Source organism: Epinephelus fuscoguttatus, linkage group LG19, assembly GCF_011397635.1.
Source record: "Epinephelus fuscoguttatus linkage group LG19, E.fuscoguttatus.final_Chr_v1".
Lineage (NCBI taxonomy): Eukaryota > Metazoa > Chordata > Actinopteri > Perciformes > Serranidae > Epinephelus > Epinephelus fuscoguttatus.
In genome coordinates this window covers 19,501,915-19,523,117 of record NC_064770.1, presented here as the reverse complement: position 1 = coordinate 19,523,117, position 21,203 = coordinate 19,501,915, and the positions used below count along the sequence as shown (strand labels likewise).

The 21,203-nt window shown below is 44.0% G+C and overlaps 2 protein-coding genes across 7 annotated transcripts; one reads left to right on the top strand and one right to left on the bottom strand.

Annotated features, from left to right (window-relative positions):
* Nucleotides 1–334: 334 nt before the first annotated feature.
* On the bottom strand, nucleotides 335–1,749 carry rasd2 (RASD family member 2). The gene is made up of 2 exons (XM_049561306.1): nucleotides 1,100–1,749; nucleotides 335–976 (listed from the first exon to the last, which is right to left on the bottom strand). Exons 1-2 carry the CDS (start codon nucleotides 1,701–1,703, stop codon nucleotides 465–467), a joined length of 1,116 nt encoding a protein of 371 aa, XP_049417263.1. The 5' UTR covers nucleotides 1,704–1,749; the 3' UTR covers nucleotides 335–464.
* A 6,723-nt stretch (nucleotides 1,750–8,472) lies between these two features.
* Nucleotides 8,473–21,143, top strand: epn3a (epsin 3a). Of its 6 annotated transcripts, none has more exons than XM_049561239.1 (11): nucleotides 8,473–8,751; nucleotides 12,336–13,090; nucleotides 14,969–15,087; nucleotides 15,693–15,770; nucleotides 16,202–16,291; nucleotides 16,830–16,913; nucleotides 18,272–18,401; nucleotides 18,550–18,705; nucleotides 18,819–18,896; nucleotides 19,670–19,906; nucleotides 20,037–21,143. In XM_049561239.1, the coding sequence occupies exons 2-11, from the start codon at nucleotides 12,499–12,501 to the stop codon at nucleotides 20,330–20,332; spliced, it is 1,860 nt and encodes a 619-aa protein (XP_049417196.1). In that variant the 5' UTR covers nucleotides 8,473–8,751; nucleotides 12,336–12,498; the 3' UTR covers nucleotides 20,333–21,143. The 6 variants fall into 6 exon arrangements, with proteins under 6 accessions (XP_049417196.1, XP_049417193.1, XP_049417191.1 ...); XM_049561236.1 differs by having other exon boundaries at nucleotides 8,475–8,751; nucleotides 12,339–13,090; nucleotides 18,547–18,705; XM_049561234.1 differs by having other exon boundaries at nucleotides 8,475–8,751; nucleotides 18,547–18,705.
* The last annotated feature ends 60 nt before the right edge of the window (nucleotides 21,144–21,203 follow it).

The following is a 21,203-nucleotide window of genomic DNA, read 5'->3' as shown; positions in this document are numbered from 1 at the left end:
ATGAGAGTGTAGGCCATTATAGTGCTGACTAACTGGGCATTGTAACACCTCGACCCTTGGTGCCATCCGCAGCCTTGTGGGAGGATTTGGAATATGAACAATCTCTGGTGTCTAACAAATACTAGGAGATGTGTAAGGTCAGTGTGTGAGTCATCTCCGTCCTCCCACACACACTTGCGGTCATGTTTTGTGCCACCACTTGAGGACAATTGATTGGTGATGAAAATAGTCTAACAATATCCCCATCCTATTGACATGTTTCATTGCATGTCTGGAATAAACTGATAGAACAGAAGCCCATGTGACAATTAGAAATACTTTTATTACAGGATAATATACAGGTACATACAAAAAAACAATATGAATGCACTGGTCCAGCCAGGTGCTATACAGAGTATAACTCCTTACATAATATGACATTGCAGCATACTACTACAATTGGTTTATAGAGAAGGCTCACAAATTCATTGAATCTGACACCTCTCGGGTTTGTTTTGTTTGGTGCTGGATCTCAGCACCAGCCGCAGGTCGCTGGTGAAGCTCGGGCGGCGCGCCAGTGGCTCCACGGCGGCGCAGGGCGCACCGACTCCCCGGCTCCCTCCTCTACCTCGCTGGCCGATGCACATCGACTGGTAGGTGAGGATGGGTACGATCTGATGTCGTGACGGACTCGTCTCGTCCGGCAGTCCACCTAGAGCCGCGAGGGCCCTGAACACACCTTCAAGTCCGGTGTCGTCTTTAGCAGAGGTTTCGAAGTATGCGACGTCCCCACCGAGGATGTGTGTCACCTCTGAGCGTCTGACGGCTCTCTGCGATTCCAAGTCCGCTTTATTCCCACATATCACCACAGGTACTCTCGGGGGATGTTTTAATTTCAGTAACTTTGCCTTGGCAGCTTTGATCTCGTCGAGCAGCTCACAGATTTCATTGAAGGACTCTCTGTCATCCAGACTGAAGACGAGCAGGAAGGTGTCACCTGGAGAGAGACAGAACACTTTAATTAGTGACAGGTTACATTTCCATGGCATTTTTTTGTTAAAAAACATTTTCCTGAAACACCAAAATTGTATCTCAGTTGATAATCAGTCAGAGGGCTCACCTGTCAGTATGGATAACCTCCGTTTTGCAGGGAAGTCCCTCTCACTTGTGGCGTCCAGGAGATCAATCTGATAAGCCTCTCCTCCAATGTGGAACAGCTTTCTGTGGAAGTCCTCCGTCGTGGGTTCATAATCCTCTTCAAACTCTTTACCCAAGAACCGATGCAGGATGTTGGTTTTACCCACTTTCCGTGCGCCAAGCACAACTACTCTGTGACAGTTCTTGGGCTTGGTCAGACCCAGCTCCAGCAGATCCACGGACCGTTTCGGGAGTCGATCACTCGATACCTGCCTGTTTCCAGAACTCGAGGACCTGCTTGCTCTCTTTTCTTGCTGCCTCCAGCGCCCTTTAACCGTTTTGATGATGCCCATGCCCGCCTTCGATATGCTTGAGACTTTAGGGTGCTGGGCTACTGGGGTGAGGGCTGCGCTCTGGAGACCTGGGTGCGTGATGCCTGCATGGTGATGCCCGGTGAGATGGTTGAACATTTCGAGGATGCCATCAACGGGAAGGTAAAGCTTCTCTGTTGCGTTCATCTCCATGTTTGTTTCAATTCCAGACACCGAGAGGCTATCATGAGTCTGAAGACCCAGTTGCTTCCCCATGTGAGCACCGATACGGAGCCGAGTGGCTCCTCTTATACACCCACACCAAGCGCAGTGTCTGCGTCACCGTCTCATCACGCATAACACACTCCTTTTATAGAAACACAAATGAGCACCCCATACAGACACAGCACTCAAGATCTCTAATTAAAACTACAGGAATTTTCCTTTAAAGAGATGAGCTCCAGATGAGTCTTCAAATAACATTTAAATTATGCCTCTGAATATTTTGTCCTGAGATAAACCTTTGTGTAAAAAATAGCAATCTGATATATTCAAACATAATTGTTCAGATGTGTCCTGCCTCATTATGAATAAATGGATGGACAGGTAATTGCCCAAACGCTTGTTGTCATGGCCACAGCTGATGAGCACTAATTTAAATCATTCTCTTCTTTCAAAATACTGTCATGGTGACAATAATCATTTTGTGTATTTTCAGTTGTTCTGTGGTTTGTATCTTCAAAGTGTTTTTGTGTTCACATCACACAGTGTTCTCCCAACAGAAGCCACTTGAAGATACGTGCCTGTGCAGCCTGACATCACTGAGCATCTGAGGTTTAGTTATTCATGAGGCTGTTTTGAGCAGCACTTGCAAACCTCTCTGTTTTCTGCAGTGATCACGACGCTCTCAGTGTCAAGACTGGAGAAACAGCTCGCACTCTGCTCTCGGACTCATACAGCCTCAGGTTTGATTTGTCATTGTATAAAGACATTTTTAAAAAACACAATAAGGCTAGGCAGTAATTATAATATGTATTAGGGAGCCCCCCATCCCCATACTCAAAATATATTGATAGAAAATGCTCTGTTTTTGTCTAAGCAGTGTTGCCATACCCCAGCAGAAGCCATTGCTTGACTGCTGTGGGTCCAGTCAGTGTCAAACACCGTAGTGTCTTTCTATTTCATTGCTTTCATATGTATTAATAAGTGGAAAACTGGTTAGCTGTTTAGTTTCTGCAAACTTCTCCTGAGGTGAATTCCCCTTACACCCCCCTGGAGGGTGGGTCACAGAAGGTGTCAATTGAAACCGGTCCCCCAGTTGCGGCTCAGCCCTGCTATAAGCGCATGAACCTTTACTTTTCCTTATAGTGAAGAGCATGAAGGCAGTTGTTGCAACAACATCTCAGGTATTTGAGAGTGAAAGCTTAGCCAGGGCACACTGTGAAGGACATGTCCTGCCTCACCTGACTTCACTGAACTGAACATTTCACACAGTCCTTTGTCTGTTGATTGCAGGAGCTAGAACATACTGAACCACTGCAGCTTTTTCTCCATGCTTTACACAAGCCAAGGCCACTCTGAATGAGCAGCCTACATAATAGTTTCTTTCTGGAGACCTGAGGAGTGGGTGGGATATGCAGTCGGACTGAAAGGAAAGGCTGATTGCCATAGAGAATGCAATCTCGTTTCAACATGTGCGGCTCAAGGGCAAGAGGAAACCAGCAGAAATGTTGTGATGCAAAGTATAATAGAGGTCTGCCCTGAAATTCATGATGATTCACTGATGAACCCCCTCTGTAGCTGCTTCGTTTATAGGGGAGACCGGGGGCAAGTGTAACATTTTTTTGGTTTCGATGTCATTACTCAAAAACCTAATTATTTGAATACAGTTTTTATGAAGATAACTTACGTCTGTGTGCTACTTAACAGTCAACAAATGATTTTACAAGCAATGTGAGAGTCACAATATTGATTGTAACAACATGTGTAATGCCTTTATATCATGCACCACAATAAACTTGCGCAAATATAGATTATTCATTGAACTATTAATTCTAATTTAATTAAAGCATTCTAATTAATCATATGAAGTATAAGACATCAGTTTGTGTGTTGGCAAGCAGAAATGTGTGTCAAGAAGGATGCCTCATCTGTTACTGCAACCCAGATCTACCCTCTGATCCCTCTGGTCGAAGTCCAGCGTTTGGGCAGTGACCTGCAGCATCAGAAACCAACTGAAAAAGGTATTCCTTGACATCGGCATGATACGTGGCTGGTTGCCATTATAGTTTAACAATGCCTGGCAGCGTCAGGGTGAAACGCAGCGGGACAAGGACAAAAGTTAAGGCAGCAAAAGTCTGAGTGGGGTGGACGGGAGGGGTGGTGGATGGGGCTGACAAACATGGACTTTCACCTGAGAGAGTGGTGTTCGTGTCCCTTAAGATGCTAGGGCAAACCATATTCTTTTTTCCGAAACCTAACCACGTGTTTTTGTTGTTGAAGAAAAATACAATATCAATTTGCGGTGTTTGAAAGAGACTGTATGTAAATGTTAAGTGTATCTTGAAAGAAGACAATGCATGTAACAGGCAGAACTTGACACGGCATTCCAGAACGTCAACAACCAACGCACCCAGGGTACCTTTGGTCCATGGCCAAAACGTCAATATGTGACAAGATCGGAGTGAGAATGTGTAGACCTGCTAGTATGAATAAAGTAACCTTACCTTACCTTACCTTAACTTACCACCAACGTGTGCTGAGTTTCATAGTTCTGTCTTGTTTCTGATTGGTGCATTGCGAGATGTTAGAATGCCCATTGTATAAAATGTGGAAAAATTAAGTGGTTCAAACCTGGTTTTGAATCTGAGTTTCAATATCAGGCATCTATTATAAACCAAAAATAATAGTTCAAAAAATATGTTGATTTCAGCAAGTAAGGTGGTATTTAAAGATAAGAAAACTTCTGATTCATAGACACTGAAGATTTTGAAAGGACAAGAAATTGGCTCTTGGGGCGTCGGTAGCGTAGTGGATAGTGCCGGCGCCCCATGTACAGAGGCGAGGCATTGCCTCGCTGCAGCGGCCGCGGGTTCGGCCCTTTGCTGCATTTCAGTCCCCACTCTCTTTCTGTCTCCCCATTTCACCTTCTGTCTTGTCAATAAAAGGCAAAAAGCCAATAAAAATAATCTTAAAAAAAGAAATTGGCTCTTGCCAGGCATTGAAACAGGGTCCTCAGACTGAGGAGCAAAAGAAAAGATCTATTTTGATGTTGCTAAGCAGGGCAGTTTTGATGATGTCAGGGTCATTTGTAACACAGTTTAATAATTGTCCCCAATCATACCACCCATGACACAAGCTACCCTGCTGGCTAGAAACAATGCAGCTAATATTTGACAAAGACATCAAATGTTAGACAGCAGTGTGGTCACTGAAATATTTTAATTCATAGACATTAAAGGATAAGAAAGTATGAGGAAAATACTGTAGAGGGAAAAAATACTTTCAGTCATCAACTGTGACTGCTTATCCCTAAAAACAACTTGAAGGTGGGGGGTGGGCTGTGGCCGATCCCAGCTGACTTTGGGTGAGAGGCAGGATGCACCCTGGACCAGGCTGAAACACTGAAACAGAAAACCATTCACGCTCACATTCACACCTACAGACAATTGAAAGTCACCAATTAACCTAACCTGTGTGTCTTTAGACTGTGGGAGGAAGCTGGAGAATCCAGAGAACACCCACGCTGTCAAGGTGAGAACATGCAAACTCCACATTGAGGGGCTCCAGCCGGCTGGCAGGTTCGAATCCAGAACTCTTGCTGTGAGGTGACAGTGCTAACCAGTGCACCGCTGTGCCACCAATAACTTTCATATCTCAAAAATAAGTCTTGGCAGAAAAACTTTGACAAGCATGAGACATCAGTTTGTCCTTCGGCAGGCGCAGAGGAATCATCACAGACCATGTGCTTAATGAGTTCAGTCGTGTTTCTAATGGATGCAGTTTGAGATGTTACAATTGCCCCTGGTCTCCCCTACACATTGTGTTTCTATATGATGATTTTTTTAAGTAATATTTGTTCATGTAGAGGCATAGCATATAAGACTAGAAATATTTCTTTATTTCATGTGAGTGCAATGCTTTAGCCTCCATATTTTGTTGCGGTTATCACAAATGTTCAAGTCTGTTTCGTAGCAAACTGGACCATCCAACCTATTGATCTAAATGTGGTCAGAGCAACAGAGAAAGAAATATTAAGAAAAAAAAAGCTTTTGCATACAGTGGTGGTGCAGTCTGTGGGACCCCAGACAATTAGGAAATGAAGCTAATATCAGCAAAACCCAAGGGAGAATGCTTCTACTGTAATTTCTCATAGTGAAATGCTCAGTTGTGTTGGTGCTAAACTGTTAGTCACAGTGCAACGTCACACTGGGTTATTGGCTGTCAATAGTGTATGAGCTGACACACACTGCCATTCACTCACCCAACCCCCCAGCTGTAAAAATAGAAACCATTTTTATATAGTCAGGTTTGTATTTATAGAAACTGTATGACCTCATCATCAACACATCAAATAGTCACACACTGTAGCATCATCTGAACACGTCATCTGATTGATTCCAGGGGCAGAGTCACACCTCACATCACCACTCTGCTGGATTTTGCTCATCTCTGGTCTCTCTGGTGCTGTTTCAACACCATGGAACAAACAAAGCTGAAATGATTAAGCTGACTAACCAACTTGTTGATTGACAGTAAATAGATAGGCAACAATTATGATAATCAACTTGACTAATTGTTTGTCATTTTTTCAGCGTATTAGCCTCTCAGATGTGAATATTTACTAGTTTTTATGATAGTAAACTAAAAATCTTCTATATTTTGACTGTTCTGACAGCAAATACATTTGTATGTGTTTTATTGGGCTTTCGGGAATAATTATGGACCCTTTTCACTATTTTCTGACAGTTTATACTGTAAACATATATTGATTATTGGAGAAAATAACTGTCAGACCTTTAATGAAGCAATCTCGATGTTGGTCAGCTACATTTTAGATGTTTCTTTAGCTAGTTTCAGCCAGATAAGACAATTTGAATGAGGCATCCAAAATGGTTCATACCGATTGAGGATCCAAATCTGGGCAGGATAAACTGCTTCGGAATAGGTAGAAATCAGATCTGGGCAGGGTCTGGTCTGGATCCGTAATCCTTAAATGTTTTGGATCCGTCTTACTGTGCAAGTGGACTCTGATCTGGACCCATTTTGTGGATCCAATCTGGAGCGTATTCAGGGAATGATAATGAAAATGGTCTCTTATGATAATGAATACATATAGATATGATAATGAAATCTATAGGAACACTGAGTGCTCCTATAGATGAAATAATATTATAATGCAAGAATTACTTGATAGACAGAAGAAAATAGATGCAATAAAAAAACAACTTTACAACAGTTGAGCACAATGTAATAGTTCGACACAGGGTCAAAGGGACACCTGATAGTTGAAACTGTGTTTAAGTGGTTCAGAATTTCTAATCTCATTGTATAGGACCATCTAATATGGAGTGAACCTGGGGCCCTGTGCAGCCTTAGTTATAATATACAGCTTAATATCACAGAAACAATCAGGTAAGAATACAACCTACCAGAAAACAAACACAACCACTAGAGGGCAGCAAAGAGAGACAGCTATCATGGACAGAAAGTAACCTTACACACATGTTGGTTTTTGGCACCTACACACAAACACATTAGAAGTCAGACTTCCTCTCCTGCGTGACGCCACTGCCGTGCAGTAGAGTGCTGGTGTTATTTATCAGCCCTCTCTCCTCCCCCTCTGTTCTCCCAGACCTCGCCTGCATGTCCCCCCTGCACTGACCTCATCACGCCTTTGTTGGGAAACAAAGAGTGTTCAGGCATCTGTTTTCAGGAGAAATAAAGACATAGGGTGCCAAGACAGAGAGGAAGGAGGGCCAGGGGAGGTGTATGAAGTTGAGCTCGACAGACCTGATCAGTGAGAGTCACATAAAAATCAAACAGGGAGCTGCAACAAGTAAACGGAGGCCAAACTCCCACACTACAAACTTCCCTCAACCCTTTATCACAACTTGAAATATCCTCTCCAAGAGCCAGTTTCACAGGTTGATGAGCTCCTGATCTCTGTACACTTGCCCTTGTGTCGTCTCCAAGAGTCGTGCCTTTGTTGTTTCAAGGTGGAGCTGGTATTTCCTGTATATCCTGCTCGGTCAACCAGTCACAAGGCCCCACTGCTCCCTCCTGCACTTCTCCCTCAGTTAGGTAATCATTACCCCACTCAGCGTCACAATATGATCCCTCTGTACTTTCATATAGACGGCTTGTAGCTGACAGAGATTACTCTGCGCATTTCTTAACTGAACCCAAGCCAAGGTGAATACAGACGAGGTTTAGGCATAATGCAGGTATAATGCATATACGGGATGTGACTTCAGACAACAGCCCATTAGCTGTGATAAATAAATAAAGAGCAAGGATGCAATGATGAAGCAGCTGAAAAGGAAATGTGGTCTGCTGCTAAGTCCCTCTGGGATGTTCACTCAGCCTGCAAGGAAGAGTTACCAGCATTGCTCTATGGGATAATAAAGGGTCTGTGGTATTCACATATACATTCAGACCTTTGTATCACACTTTGCTGGAATAATCCAACATGCTTCTACCTGTGTATGTTCAGAAATATTTAGATATTAGATTACTTGCAGTGATTTTTCTGCACAGTGATCTGCTGAAATGTAATATAGGAACACTGTTGTTATTTAGGATATGAGATATGGCATTAGCAGATTTGTCCTCACAGTGTGTCTCCACTCATTTTGTGCCTGTGCAGCACAATCCCTGTGTGTGACTCTGGAGTGTGCCCAGATCACCTGCTCCCCTATGCGTTTCCACCAGGCAGTGAAAGGGTTAAGTCTGACTCTGCATGCACCGAGCAGGCCGCCCTCCCCTCTCCTCTCCTCTCCTCTCCCTTCCCTCTCCATCCATTTTTACTGTGTGTGTGTGTTTTTTTTTTTAGGGGGGGCTGTGCCATCTGCAAGCCCTGGATTGAGATATGCACACACACAACTAAGTTTGATAACAAAACTGCACCGCTGCGCACTAGTGTTGGATACATTTTCGGCACACACGGCTTTCCTCTGCGCCTTAAATATCTTTTTTTTTGTATGTACTCTAGTTCCTTTCTCTCTCTCCGAAAGCTACGGGATATGTCGAGAGGCGGAGGCGTTTCTTCTTCCACCCAAAGCCTCCCCAAGTTGGGACCCCACTGACGCGCTATGACATGAAGGTAAGAGGGAAAGTGGAAGCAGACAGGAGGGGGTTTATGCGATTTATTCTTTTCTCCTTATTCCTGTCGAGGTTTTAACTTTTAAACTCGGAAGCATAGCTGAGTCACGGTCACATACTTCACCTACCCGATCATCCCATTTGACGCAACGTGCATGATAATGGCTCCAGCCGTCCTAGTTTGGGACAGAAAGGACACAAGTTGAATCGAGACTTGTGTTTCCATCCAGCGGTTTTTGGTGTTTTTACGCACATCTGTAGGGCATAATAAAACATACCTGGAAGAGCATGAAGGCCTGATCTGGGAACAGTTTGCTGTAAGTATATAGCGAGAGTGTTTGGGAATGATTGGCTCACTCACAGCAAGGAAAAATGTGTTTGACAGATGAATTGGAAAACCCAGAAGTAGAAAACAGACAAAGTAGATACTTAAAGAATTCAATCCAGTGTTTTATCATGTCAAGGTCACGTTATACTCAAGCAGACTGAGGAATATTTGTTCTCTTGGGAAAGACAGGATGTGTGTTTTGGTTTAAAATATTATGATTTTCTCTATATCACCCAGCCCTACCTCTGTCAGAACACACTTCCTGTCTTTCCTAAGAAAATTAAGATTTCCTGAATACCTTAAAATAATATAGCAATGACACTGTTGGGCTGACTATTTGTACTTTCACAAAATATTAGATAAATAATCAACAGTATTGTAAATATAATAAATAAAGTGTGCAAAGGCAGATAACAGAATAGCCCGAGCAGTCTGGCAAGTTCAGCAAATTACATCATTTTCCTGTAATGCTGCCTTTAAAACCAGGAACAGACAACACTTATGATATTATCCAAAATCTAAGATGATCTCTAGCCTAATCTCATTTAAAGGTATCAATAATCAGTGCCATAGACAGTTGGGGCCACTGAAAATGTTGGGGTGGCACACCAAAATGAAAAGCTGTAACTGAATTTTAGGGATTCATGTTACGCTGTTGTTGTTGAGTACAGGCTAGTTGAAAACTATGTGGAGAGTTTAGGAATCACACTCTAATATATATTTTGGTGTCTTTTTTGAGTTAATATTACTTACTATCTAATTGGTATAGACTACCAGTACAGTTAATATGTTGAGTTCCACAACAATCCTGTTTTAATGTGTTACTAATGTGTAAATGTGTTTGGTAATCCATTGTTCTTCAAAGAGGCTGGTTGTGCCTGTCCTTAAAAAGACAAATACACAGCTTTAGTTTGAAGGAGAACATCGATTGTAAGGAAAAAAAGAAGATTAATTGGTAAAAAGTCTTCTCAAGTTTAGGGAGACTTGTGGGTACCCATAGAACCATTTTCATTCGGATGTCTTGAGGTGAGAGTTCAAGAGACCCCTTTAAAAATGGCCATGCCAGTTGTTGTCTCACCAAAATTTACCCGGAATTCGGAGCATTATTTAGCCCCATTCGAACAAACTTGACAGATATAGTTGGCACCAGTGGATGCCTTATGTTGTGTTCACACCAAACACGTCCCCTTACTGGGGCAAGCTTGATCACTAGAATATTTTGTGCTGACTCGCTTCACACGGGCTAATAACTGGCGTCATACGCTGAATAGATGAATTAATTCCTGCTGGTACGTCCCTGGCGTCATACATCCCTGGAGGATCTCAATGCTGATTGGCTATCGCGGCATGAATTGGTTGCTGGAGTTCCGATTTTCCAACTGTAACAAATAAGGGTATGACGCGAAAACTTGCTTAATTTGCGTATTTCGCATCATTCATGTTGCGCCCATCTCGCCGCCTGGTGGGAATTCATGTCTAATTGAGTCTTTACATTGACTTACATGTAATTCTCACGCATGAATTGTTTTATTCGCACCGGGTGTGAACACAACATTAGGATGACAAGTCTCACAAGATACCACTACCTTTAGACTAGTTTAAAAGATAAGTGTGCCACAGCCTCTCGTAAAGGACAGTATTATCAGCCTTCAGTCATCCTTGCCAGAGTGCCTACAAAGGGGGGGGGGGCAGGGGACATGAACCCTCTGGCCCCCACCGTTGGAGGCGCCACTGAATATCATGACGATGTATCGCCCAGCCCAACATTTCTGTGTGTAGTGATGGTGATGGGCAGCTGGTGCCGCCTTTCCCACCAACCCTACTATCAGTCTGACGTATGTGATAGTAATTTGTCAGATATGTCGCAAAATGAATTTATCTTCATTATGGTTGTGAGTACAACAGCAGTGGAGGCATTCAGATTAGATTAGAAAGCTGGCCAGAAGGACGGTTTAATTGCCACTCTGATCTCTCTTGTTACAGCACTCCTCTCTCTGTGATTGGCAGCATTAAAACCTCTGCTTAACCAACTTGCATTTACAGGAAGGGCTCTTTTTAACCGACTATCCAGTTTTTCCTCACACAGTGTACGGATTGGGAGTTAATGGGACTGAATGGCTCGGGTTGGTCACCACTTGAGATTTAACCTGTGGTCAGCTGAGCCACAAGCATTTTGTCTCTTACAACCACTTCACCATCTATTTACAGCTCTGGGAGCTCTCTCACAGTATGACTGATGTCGCGGCCCAATGTAGTGCTGTCCCCTTTTATTCATAGTATCCCCACAGCCTGTATAACACTATAATGTTTTTAGTTTGCTTTCTTTATTATAGTTTCAATGTAATAAATCAGTTTTGTCATATTCAGTGTTCCACCCACTCAAGGGTTAGATATCGATATATTTTAAAGCCCATCTCTCATTCCATGCCCCCTTTTAATATTTTGGAAATGCTAACTCATGACACAGTGCTTGACTCTTAAGTGAGGGGGATTGATCCTGCGTGTTCATGCATCTCAGCTCTTAGTTAAATAGGCGAGGCAGGTCTGGGAGTGGAAAGTTATCAGTTCAAGTGACTCACTGGAAAAGCAGTCCAACATCCAGGCCAAAGTGATAGGTACTGCACCGTGCACTAATATTGTCTTGATTATTAATGTAAAATCTTTAAAAATAGCAACGTATTAGTGATTCTGGTCGACTACTGTGTGTGTATCTGTGTGGGAGTTACAGTTTTGTGAGTCTTCAGATGCTTTGAAGGCCCTCTGCTGCTGCGGTGATGTAATCAGGTCACAAAAACACGGGAGGTGGAGCTCCCCCGCCCCCCTCCCAGTTTCACTCCAAGATAAAACACAGATTTCTACCCTAGGTTGGGTTTGCAGTCCCTCAGTCTGAAACTAATATTTGATTTTCAGGGAAAGAAATAAAAATATTTCTGAAAATTGAATTTAGGAAATAGCTGTCAAGGTGGTCATTGTTTACACAGGAGCACTGCACTGTGTGCACTCACACAGATCTCTGCAAGTTGTTTCAGGAGAAACTGAGCTCAGGTGTTGTGTTTCATATTGCTGGGAGGTGCTGAGTTGTTTCTTTCTCCTTCCAAACACAATTACTGAGTAAAAAAAATGTGTGAGAGTTCAGCTGTGGTCACCAGTCCTGTTTGTAGCAGCGTGAAGATGGTGGTGTGTCATCTGTGAATATCTGATGTAAGAACAATAATGTTAACATATATGGCTTTCTGTGAATCTGATTTCCTTTCCAGCAGGAACACACTTGTGGACGTCACTGAAGTTCCCAACAGGAGGTCGACTTCATTGCATTTTTCCACTGAACTGATCTCTAACGAGCCACCTCGCCTGAGGCAACACAGTGGGCTGGCCTGCTGTTAGACTGTCTTTTGCTACCTGTGAACCACCACCGCCATCATGCAGACCTCATCGCTGCGCCGCCAGATGAAAAACATGGTCAACAACTACACAGAGGCCGAGATCAAGGTCCGAGAGGCAACCTCCAACGACCCCTGGGGCCCTCCCAGCTCGCTCATGTCTGAAATTGCAGACCTGACCTTCAATGTCGTGGCATTCACGGAGGTTATGGGGATGATCTGGAAGCGGCTCAACGACCATGGTAAAAACTGGCGCCATGTTTATAAGGCACTGACCCTGCTGGACTACCTGATCAAAACAGGCTCCGAACGTGTGGCCACGGAGTGCCGGGAGAACATTTACACCATCCAGACACTGAGAGACTTCCAGTACATAGACCGAGACGGACGTGACCAGGGTGTCAACGTCCGGGAGAAGGCCAAGCATCTGGTGGCTCTGCTGAGGGATGAGGAAAAGCTGAAGAAGGAGAGGAGCCAGGCACTGAAAACCAAGACGCGCATGGCGAGCAGTGGGTTAGGCTCTGGATCGCTGCCTCCTCCGTACCCAGGGCGTCGCACAAGCCAGCCCACTTCGGCGGGTGCCCATGGGGATGAGTCCGGTCGGTGCAGAGGCTCACCATCCTCCTTTCACTGTGAGTAGCAGGGATATCTTCACAAATACCTGAGCGACACCTGAATATTTTCTCTGGCATGTGACCTTTCACGTGGTAGGAATGCACACATGACAGGTCATGATTAGATAAATTAAGGTATGATCTTATGGATGATGCAGCAGAATAACTGCATTCCTCACCTATGTTTTTCCATTTGAAAATGGCGATTTATAGAGATGCTGTCAGCTATATATTTCCTCTCTGCCCAGTGTTTGAGGTGTGTACATCAATCAGCTCCTACCTGTGATTTCTCATTAAAGTCGATGCTATTTTAATACCAGCAGCACCTTGCAACATTTAAGCTTTGATGAGTATTAATGCTCCTCGTGTCCTCAGGTGTTTCAGTTTTACTCTCCACTGACGGATGGACATCTGCATTCCTTTCATTCTCTTGCTGACAGTCACGTCAGCTAAACTGGATTTACAAAAGAGAGGAGGCCCTGTTTGTGCTTGTTTCAATTTAACGTTAAACCACAACTGGATACCGTGTTTACTTGCTGATCCTATGAGCTGTTACGCGACTACGGAGATGTTGGTGTGGTGTCTAGACAACATGACACCTAACTGATCCCTCTGTCAGTGTGTCAGGGTTAGGAAATCATTGACCTATCAGCTCAAACATACCGTGGAAAAGCATTAAGTAGCTGTGTGTAGCATTTGTAAATGTGGTATGTCTGGTGTGTGCCATATACTTTGGCATTTGTGTGGTCTGTGTGGTGTATGGTGTTCATTAGAAGGAGTTAGTCAGTAGCAGAGCTGTGGTTTCATGAAGGCACCGGTAACTTTGATGTCTGTGGCTGGTTTCATGGTGTAAATAGAGACATGCCCACAGATGGGTATCTGCTTTATTTCCTCAAATCCCTCAAAAAGTCCTTTTTCTCCGATTCATTTTCCACTTGATGCGCGTTCCTTGCATATTTGTCTGGGCTAGAATGTGTGCCAGCGGAAACATGTGGCCGAAACCGTTACCACCTCCGAGCCTGAGTCTGCGGTTTAGTGATGGTACAATGGGAGCATGGTTTGTAATGTGCAGGGAAAACATATAGATGTGATAATACCACAAAGTGCTGAGTTTAAATCCTCAGTTTATCAAACAGAGAGAGGCTTTCATGCTGGTTAGCCATAACAATTTCACACTCTGAGAATCATAGCGAGAAACTGAAATCATTTGTCAGTTTTATTTTTGCAATTTTCTCACTCTGCTCCATGTGATTTTAAAGATCAAAAGGATGGTGGTGGATGGAGGGGTAGATGAAATGCTGACGGATGGCGTGGGTGGGGGTCAAGAGGTTGGCAGCAGCTAATTGGCAGCACGCATTCCAGCTCAGACGGGGGATATTGAGGGGCAGCACAGTGGAAATGATTAGTTTCTGAGACCTGACTTTGCCAACGTGTGGCCTGCTGCCCTCTTTTAGCCCCGTGACCCACAGCCTGACACCCAGACTGGTATCCTGCCAGCCCCCTCCCTGCCCCATCCCCTCCTCCAAACCTGGACCTAAGTTTTGGAACCCACCCAGAGGATTCAGGGTAATAAGGTGGGCCCCACTCCAACCCGTCCATTCCTCTGCCCCTCCACCACCCTAACTCTCCACACAGGCGCTCCATTGTTCTCAGTGCAGGCAGAGTTAGGCAGGCCGTGGCAAGCGATGCCAGCAAAGGCCCTAAACAACGGGCAGTGGAAAAAAAATTAACATGCATAAACAGTGCCAGCTCTTTTCTGGCCTTAAAAATCAGCCTAAAGTGTTTCTTTCTTTGTTTCCCGTTTATTTCCATCTGTTAATGTTTTTGTCTACACCCCTCTGCTCCCCATTCCTTGCTTAACACCCAATCCCCTGTGTTCTTCCTCTGTCCCTGTAGCCTCCTCTTCCTCTCCTCGACTTGCTCCAGACCTGGAGCAAGCTCGGCCCGCGACCAGTGGAGAAGAGGAGCTGCAGCTGCAGCTGGCCCTGGCTATGAGCCGAGAAGAAAGTGAAAAGGTACCTCTAACTAAGACAACACACACACACACACACACACACACTGAGCACACACACTGAGCACACACACAAAACTCTCATCCCGACAGCTCATGCGCCTGACAGAAAGAGGCTTCTCGGCCGCCCTGCTGACATGTTAATGTTGTAATGCTGAAGTGAAACATTAAATATCTCCCATACACACATGCTTGGAAATTATCCGTCGTGGCGATGAAGCACTCCCACTCCCTGTCTCTACGAGGCCACCATTTCCCAGAACCTTTAACAGAAAGTGATTTCATCAACTCTGTCTCTGGTGAATCAGTGGGAGCCATGCTGAAGAATGAGGAAGCTGCGAGTGAAAGAGTGAGAAGCCAGACAGGATGTGTGTATTGATCCACTCCTAAGCGTCCACAGCCCATCCTAGTCTCAATGGCAAGGACAGCCGTTGCCCTCTGTGACGGCCACTGTGGGAATATACTGCAGTACACAGCACTTTCTGTGATACTCCTCTCTTCTAAATTACCTTAAAACATTATTCTTCTTTAAGAATCACTTAAGCAAAATCAAGCTTTTACCTTTCCCTTTGATTAGTCTTCCTTCTAATCCTTCCTGCTTGACCCTAGTCACCTCCCACATTGGATATTGATGAACAGACCCAGCTCCAGATCGCTATGACTCTCAGCAAGGAGGACACTAAGAAGGTATTAGTATGCTGGGACCAGGGATGACTCTTCCTTTGCATCCTTTGCCCTGTAGCACATCTCTTGTTGCTCTGCACACTGAAACCAACCTCACGGCTTGGTCCGGGCCCTTCTGAGGAACAGCTGCATGTACTGCTCACTCTCCTCCCTGTACATGAAAAGGACATTTAACTTTTTCCAGCGACTAATCCAACGACGCTTCATCCTTCAGCTCCACTAACTATTAAATCTCTCCTCTTACTTAAGCAGATACTCACGTCAGACACTCTTCTTGAGCAGTGTCGAGGAAGGGCAAAGGGTTTGACCCCTTTACTCTCCCTGGGACACCTGTAGAAGTGCATGCAATGTGCTGCCAGTTTGTCCAGGCATATTTTACAGTTTTGTAGGCTGAATACTGATTGAAATTTCCTCTCTGGCTACCTCCCTCACAGCCTGCCCCACCTGCACCTCCTGCATTGGAGATGGATGAGGACGCCCAGCTCCAGTTAGCCCTGAGCTTGAGTAAAGAGGAGCACCAGCAGGTAGGGTTCTTGGTGGTCACCAGGGGTGGGGGTTGGGGGACTTTTTGTTCTGGAGCTGCGTGGATTTCAATAACGTAGTGTGTTCCTGCCTTTAGGGAACCATCCTCTAGGTTTTTCTCTCTTTTTTTTGGACAATAATCTTCCACTATAAAATGTTAAACTTATTTTCACACCCTTGCTTCGTTTCCTTTTCTTTCTTTTAAGTTTTATATCTGTCACTCTGTTGTATTATCTCTGGCAACCTTTTTACCCCACCTCTCTCTTCCTGTCTCACTCTCTTTGTCTTTGCCTTCTCACTAAGCCACAAAAGAGCTGCCGTGATGCTCTGCTCTCTCCTCTCTTTGACCACAGAATTTTCTAGTGTGTGCGCACTGCACTCATCTATCACTGGGTCATACACTGCCCAGGAAGAATACAAGCTGGCTTTTGTGCTTGTGAGCAGTCGCTGAGTCATAAATATAGTATGACGAGACAATATGTGAATTTTGCCGGAAGCCGTCATGCCCAAAGGTGACCATGTGTTTGTATCTGTTGGCAGGAGCAACTCAGTCGCCAAGGAGACGAGACATTGCTCAAGAAAGCTCTGGAGGAAAGCAAACGTGAGATGGAGACTAAAGGCGGGGTATGAAATATTGGGGTATGGAATATCTCACTGGGGGGTGATGAAATGTGACCGTACATTGTGGTTTACTTTGGTTTTTCCTCATGCTTTGAGAACATGTACTTATAAACCAAGGACTGAAATCTAAATTACAATGCTTTATGGTAATGATGGGCAGGATTATCCAGTCAGATCAGGTTTTAAATCTCAACCACTAAATAAACACTGAAAATCTCAGAAGTGTTCTTTTAATAAAATTCATAAATAATTAATTCCAGCAATCACTTTGCTATTAAAGCTGTAGTTGGTAACTTTTATTTAAAAAATATATTAGCCACACAGTACGTGAGACAGATAATCTGTGAAAACAATCACATCCCTCCTTCTCTTTGTAGTGCTTCTAATGGCTTTTGCAGTCATCTACCGCGGCTGACGAAAAACCACCGTTCAGATAGGAGGAGTCTCCGAAGAAGCTGTCAATCACTGCTCATGAACTGCGGTCAAACTGTAACACGCAGCGCTGATCACATACAAATCAAGATCCTGTAACTGCATCGCCTATTTCTGGCCTCAATTGCTTCTTTAGAAACGTATTTTAGTGTACCGTTGAGCTGAATATGAGACCCAGCCACCATTTTGGAAACAGTCAAGCAGAAAAACAAGCAATGCCCACCTGCTGGGTCACAAACGTTCTGTCTTTACAGCTAAACAGTACACTAAAATACAGTTTTGAAAACATTTGAGGTGAGAAATAGGCAATGCAGTGACTGAATCTCAATTTATATTTGGTCAGTGCTGCCTAGTTTGACCGCAGTTCACAAGCAGTGATTGGCATGATTGACAGCTGTGTTGGAGACTCCTCTGCTCTGATTGGTTGTCTTCATTCAGGGGCGGTGGATTCTTGCATATGCCATTAGAAACAGTACGAGGAGGTGCAGGTATATATGTTGTTTTACATCCTTAAGTCTGTTACTGTTTTTGTCATAACAGTAGACCTGTGTTATGTGAGGTATGATGTCATTAAGAGAAGGTCAGACAGTTTTTGTTAAATATTTTTTTTGTTGTTATGCCGTTTTGTTCATTTACCTGTTTGTTTTTGCCCTGATATCTACATGTGTTGTGATATTGACAGCAGTCATTGGTTAATGAGTACCTGCAAGTTGTGTCGAAAAAAAAATTGTGCCACAAATAAAGAAGCAGTACGTGGAGGAGGAGCAACATGATTTTTTCACAGACCATCTGTTACATGTACTACTGTGTGGAAATAGTGACACTTTCAGCAAATATGGCAAAAAGTTATTTTTAAACACGTTCCCAACTGTAGCTTTAAGGAATAGAGAGCTGAACTGAAGCAAATATTTTCTTGTCTTTGTGGTCAGACTGCCTTCATGGACCTTGTAGACGTATTTGCAGTCCCATCAGATCCGCCTCCTAGCGGCCACCATTGGAACAATGCCGCGCACCAGGCAGCTGCTCTCCCGGGGGGCACAGACCCTTGGGACTCCCTGGGTGAGCCTTCAGTTATCTTACCATGGCATGATCATGTTTGAAATATTTAGTTAATTACACCTACATATTTGTCCTTTGAGGACAGAAGCATTTGCAGTGATTCATTTCAGGCCTCTCTCTTTAATTCACCTCTCTGTTACTAAAGAAGGCAGCACCAACCCCTCAAGAGCAGATCCTCCCTGGATGGCACCACCACCTTCCAATAGCCCTCCACCACCGTGGGAGCCTCCAGCTGACCCCTGGGATGGCCCGTCGAACAACATCAACGCCACAGGCCGAGAATGGGGCTTTGCGGCCAGCACAGGTGATACCTGCACTCAAACAGCTCAGCCAAAGAGACATAGCAGACACCACATAGATATTTGAAATAACATATTTAAAATAATAAACCCATAATGTATTTTGGTATTTTTATAGCCTCTTCAGGGGTCGATCCATTCTCAGCACTCAAGGGAGCTGTCAGGGAATCTTCTCCTCGCACTGGAAGCCCCTCAGGTAAAGAATACATTTAATTGTTTTCACTGACTATGTTGACATGCACACGAATATTCCACTCTTATTTTGAATATGACAATTGTCTGAATTTGATAAGGGTCATATAACGGCCTTTTTTGAATGAAGCATTTTCAAACTAAGACGTGGAATATCCTGGTATTATTCAGGTTTCGGGAGCATTCCTTGAACACGTATACAGCACATTCAGAATATGAATCTCAGCTGGGGTTTTAATCGCAGTTTGCAGCATGTGGCCTCTTGTCTGTTTGCAGTCAGCTCTGTGCATTGACATGGATGCATTGTACACAAACCAGCTAGCCAACAGTTTACAAAGCTGTAGGGTAGAGATGCATGCCCAAAAGAAAAGCGATCAATTCTGGTCAGAAGAAAACACACCTATTTTTAAACGTTATGTAAGACTTAGATATTAACAGGTATTTTGGTATGCAGAAATATCACATCATTGACATTTTCAAAAAGGTGGTTGAAGGAATGAAAGAGGGAGGCTGTGTTTGTACGGTTGAACAACTCTGCCACTGATGGAAAAGTCTTATGAGGGCATGTTAATCACAGTATGCAGGGATGCGTGTAAATGGGAATATTAATAGAAAATTCATTTTCATTAGCCATGTAAACAGCTTATTAGGAATATTGTCTCTTTTTAGAATAAGGGCAAAATTGGAATATTTTGTGCATGTAAACATAGTCATTATCATCCTGTGCATCCCCACACACTTGCAATGTCAGAACTTGTTTTTTTCTCCTGCTGTCAGATGGGGATCTGTTCGATGAAGCCATGGATGGAGGTCAGGTGAATTTGAATGGGGGAAGGGAGGGCAGCCCTGAGCTATTTGACATGTCACGTCTCGGAGAAAGCCTGGCCGCCCCCAGCCCACGTAAATGCCGGACACCTGAGGCCTTCCTTGGCCCCACAGCGGCTTCCTTGGTAAACCTGGACAGCTTGATCCCAGCCAATCCTCCACCCAAGACCTTGAACCCCTTCTTGTCAGGTATTTGTTTTGTTGGCTGTAGATGCAACACCCAGAGGGAAAGACGAGTTGAATCTCCTAACTTAAATCAGCTGTGTTGATAAATTGGATTTCAATAACTTGTTGGGTTTTTTTGTGTCTTCCTGTCTAGGCCTAAGTGCTCCTTCACCCAACAATCCATTCCAAGCTGAGCAGCCCAAACTGACTCTGAATCAAATGGGCTCCGGCTCCATCTCTTCAGCTCCCCAGGGCACTTCTCTTCCATACAGTGCCTCCTTGCCCCTGCCTACGAGCCACCAGCCTGCCAGCCTCCCCTCGTCACTCACTCACCCCACCCAGCCCGGTCTGGGCCTGCCGGTGGCCCTCCCTGAGCCCTTGTTACCCTTCTCATCAGCCAGCACTGAGGGATCACAGGCTGCACAGAGCAGTCAGAACCCTTTCTTGTGAGGACCAACTAAACTGGAGAAGATGTCTTATAGGAAAAAAAAAGGGGAATGCCATTAGGTTATGCTCTTGAAATATAACTCTTAACTGCAGACTGAACGTCAGTCCCATGGACTTGTATGGAAACCCTATTCTTAGTTGTTTTTATATTGTGTTATAAAACAGTAACCCTTAGATTGATGCAAGCTGGTTCTGCTCCTCACTGCAACACTGTCCTCTTATCATATATGCAGTAACACGATATAAAAGTGATAACGCCTTTGTATCAGAAACCATTAGTGTCATGTAAACCTCCTTTAAGGCCATAACCTACTGCAAACTGAATTCAGAAAAAAAACACATACACAAAAGCACAGTTTGATAATATTTTGTCATCACTTCACTCAGCCACAATTATCAGGCGAATGTATTACGGCTTTTTAAGTAGTCAACAAGCCTCCTGCTCACTCAGCTGTTTGTGTGTTCGGCTTAGCTGGCTACTGCTGCTGTCATATACAAATATAAAAAATAGATTTCTGTAAAGAGACAAGAGTTAGAGACCTTTCCGATTCTTGAAATGATGGTGCATCAACTCAAGTTAACTTTGTGGAGCTTCTGTTGAACCAGAACTGATGAGGAACATCAGTGTCTACATGATTTTACCATTAGTGCAATGAACTGCTGGGATTAACTGAATGAAATGATAGTTTGGGAGAACTGGAAGTGCTTCAGAATCTACTATAAGCAAGGCAACATTAGAAAATGTATGAATCATGAGTTTTATTCATTGCTTGTGAACCACTGACTCTCATCAAATATAAGGGTATAATTGGAACACTGTTTCATTCTTCAGTTGGTTTTATTTTTTTGTATGTTCTCATTTCCTGAAATCAAT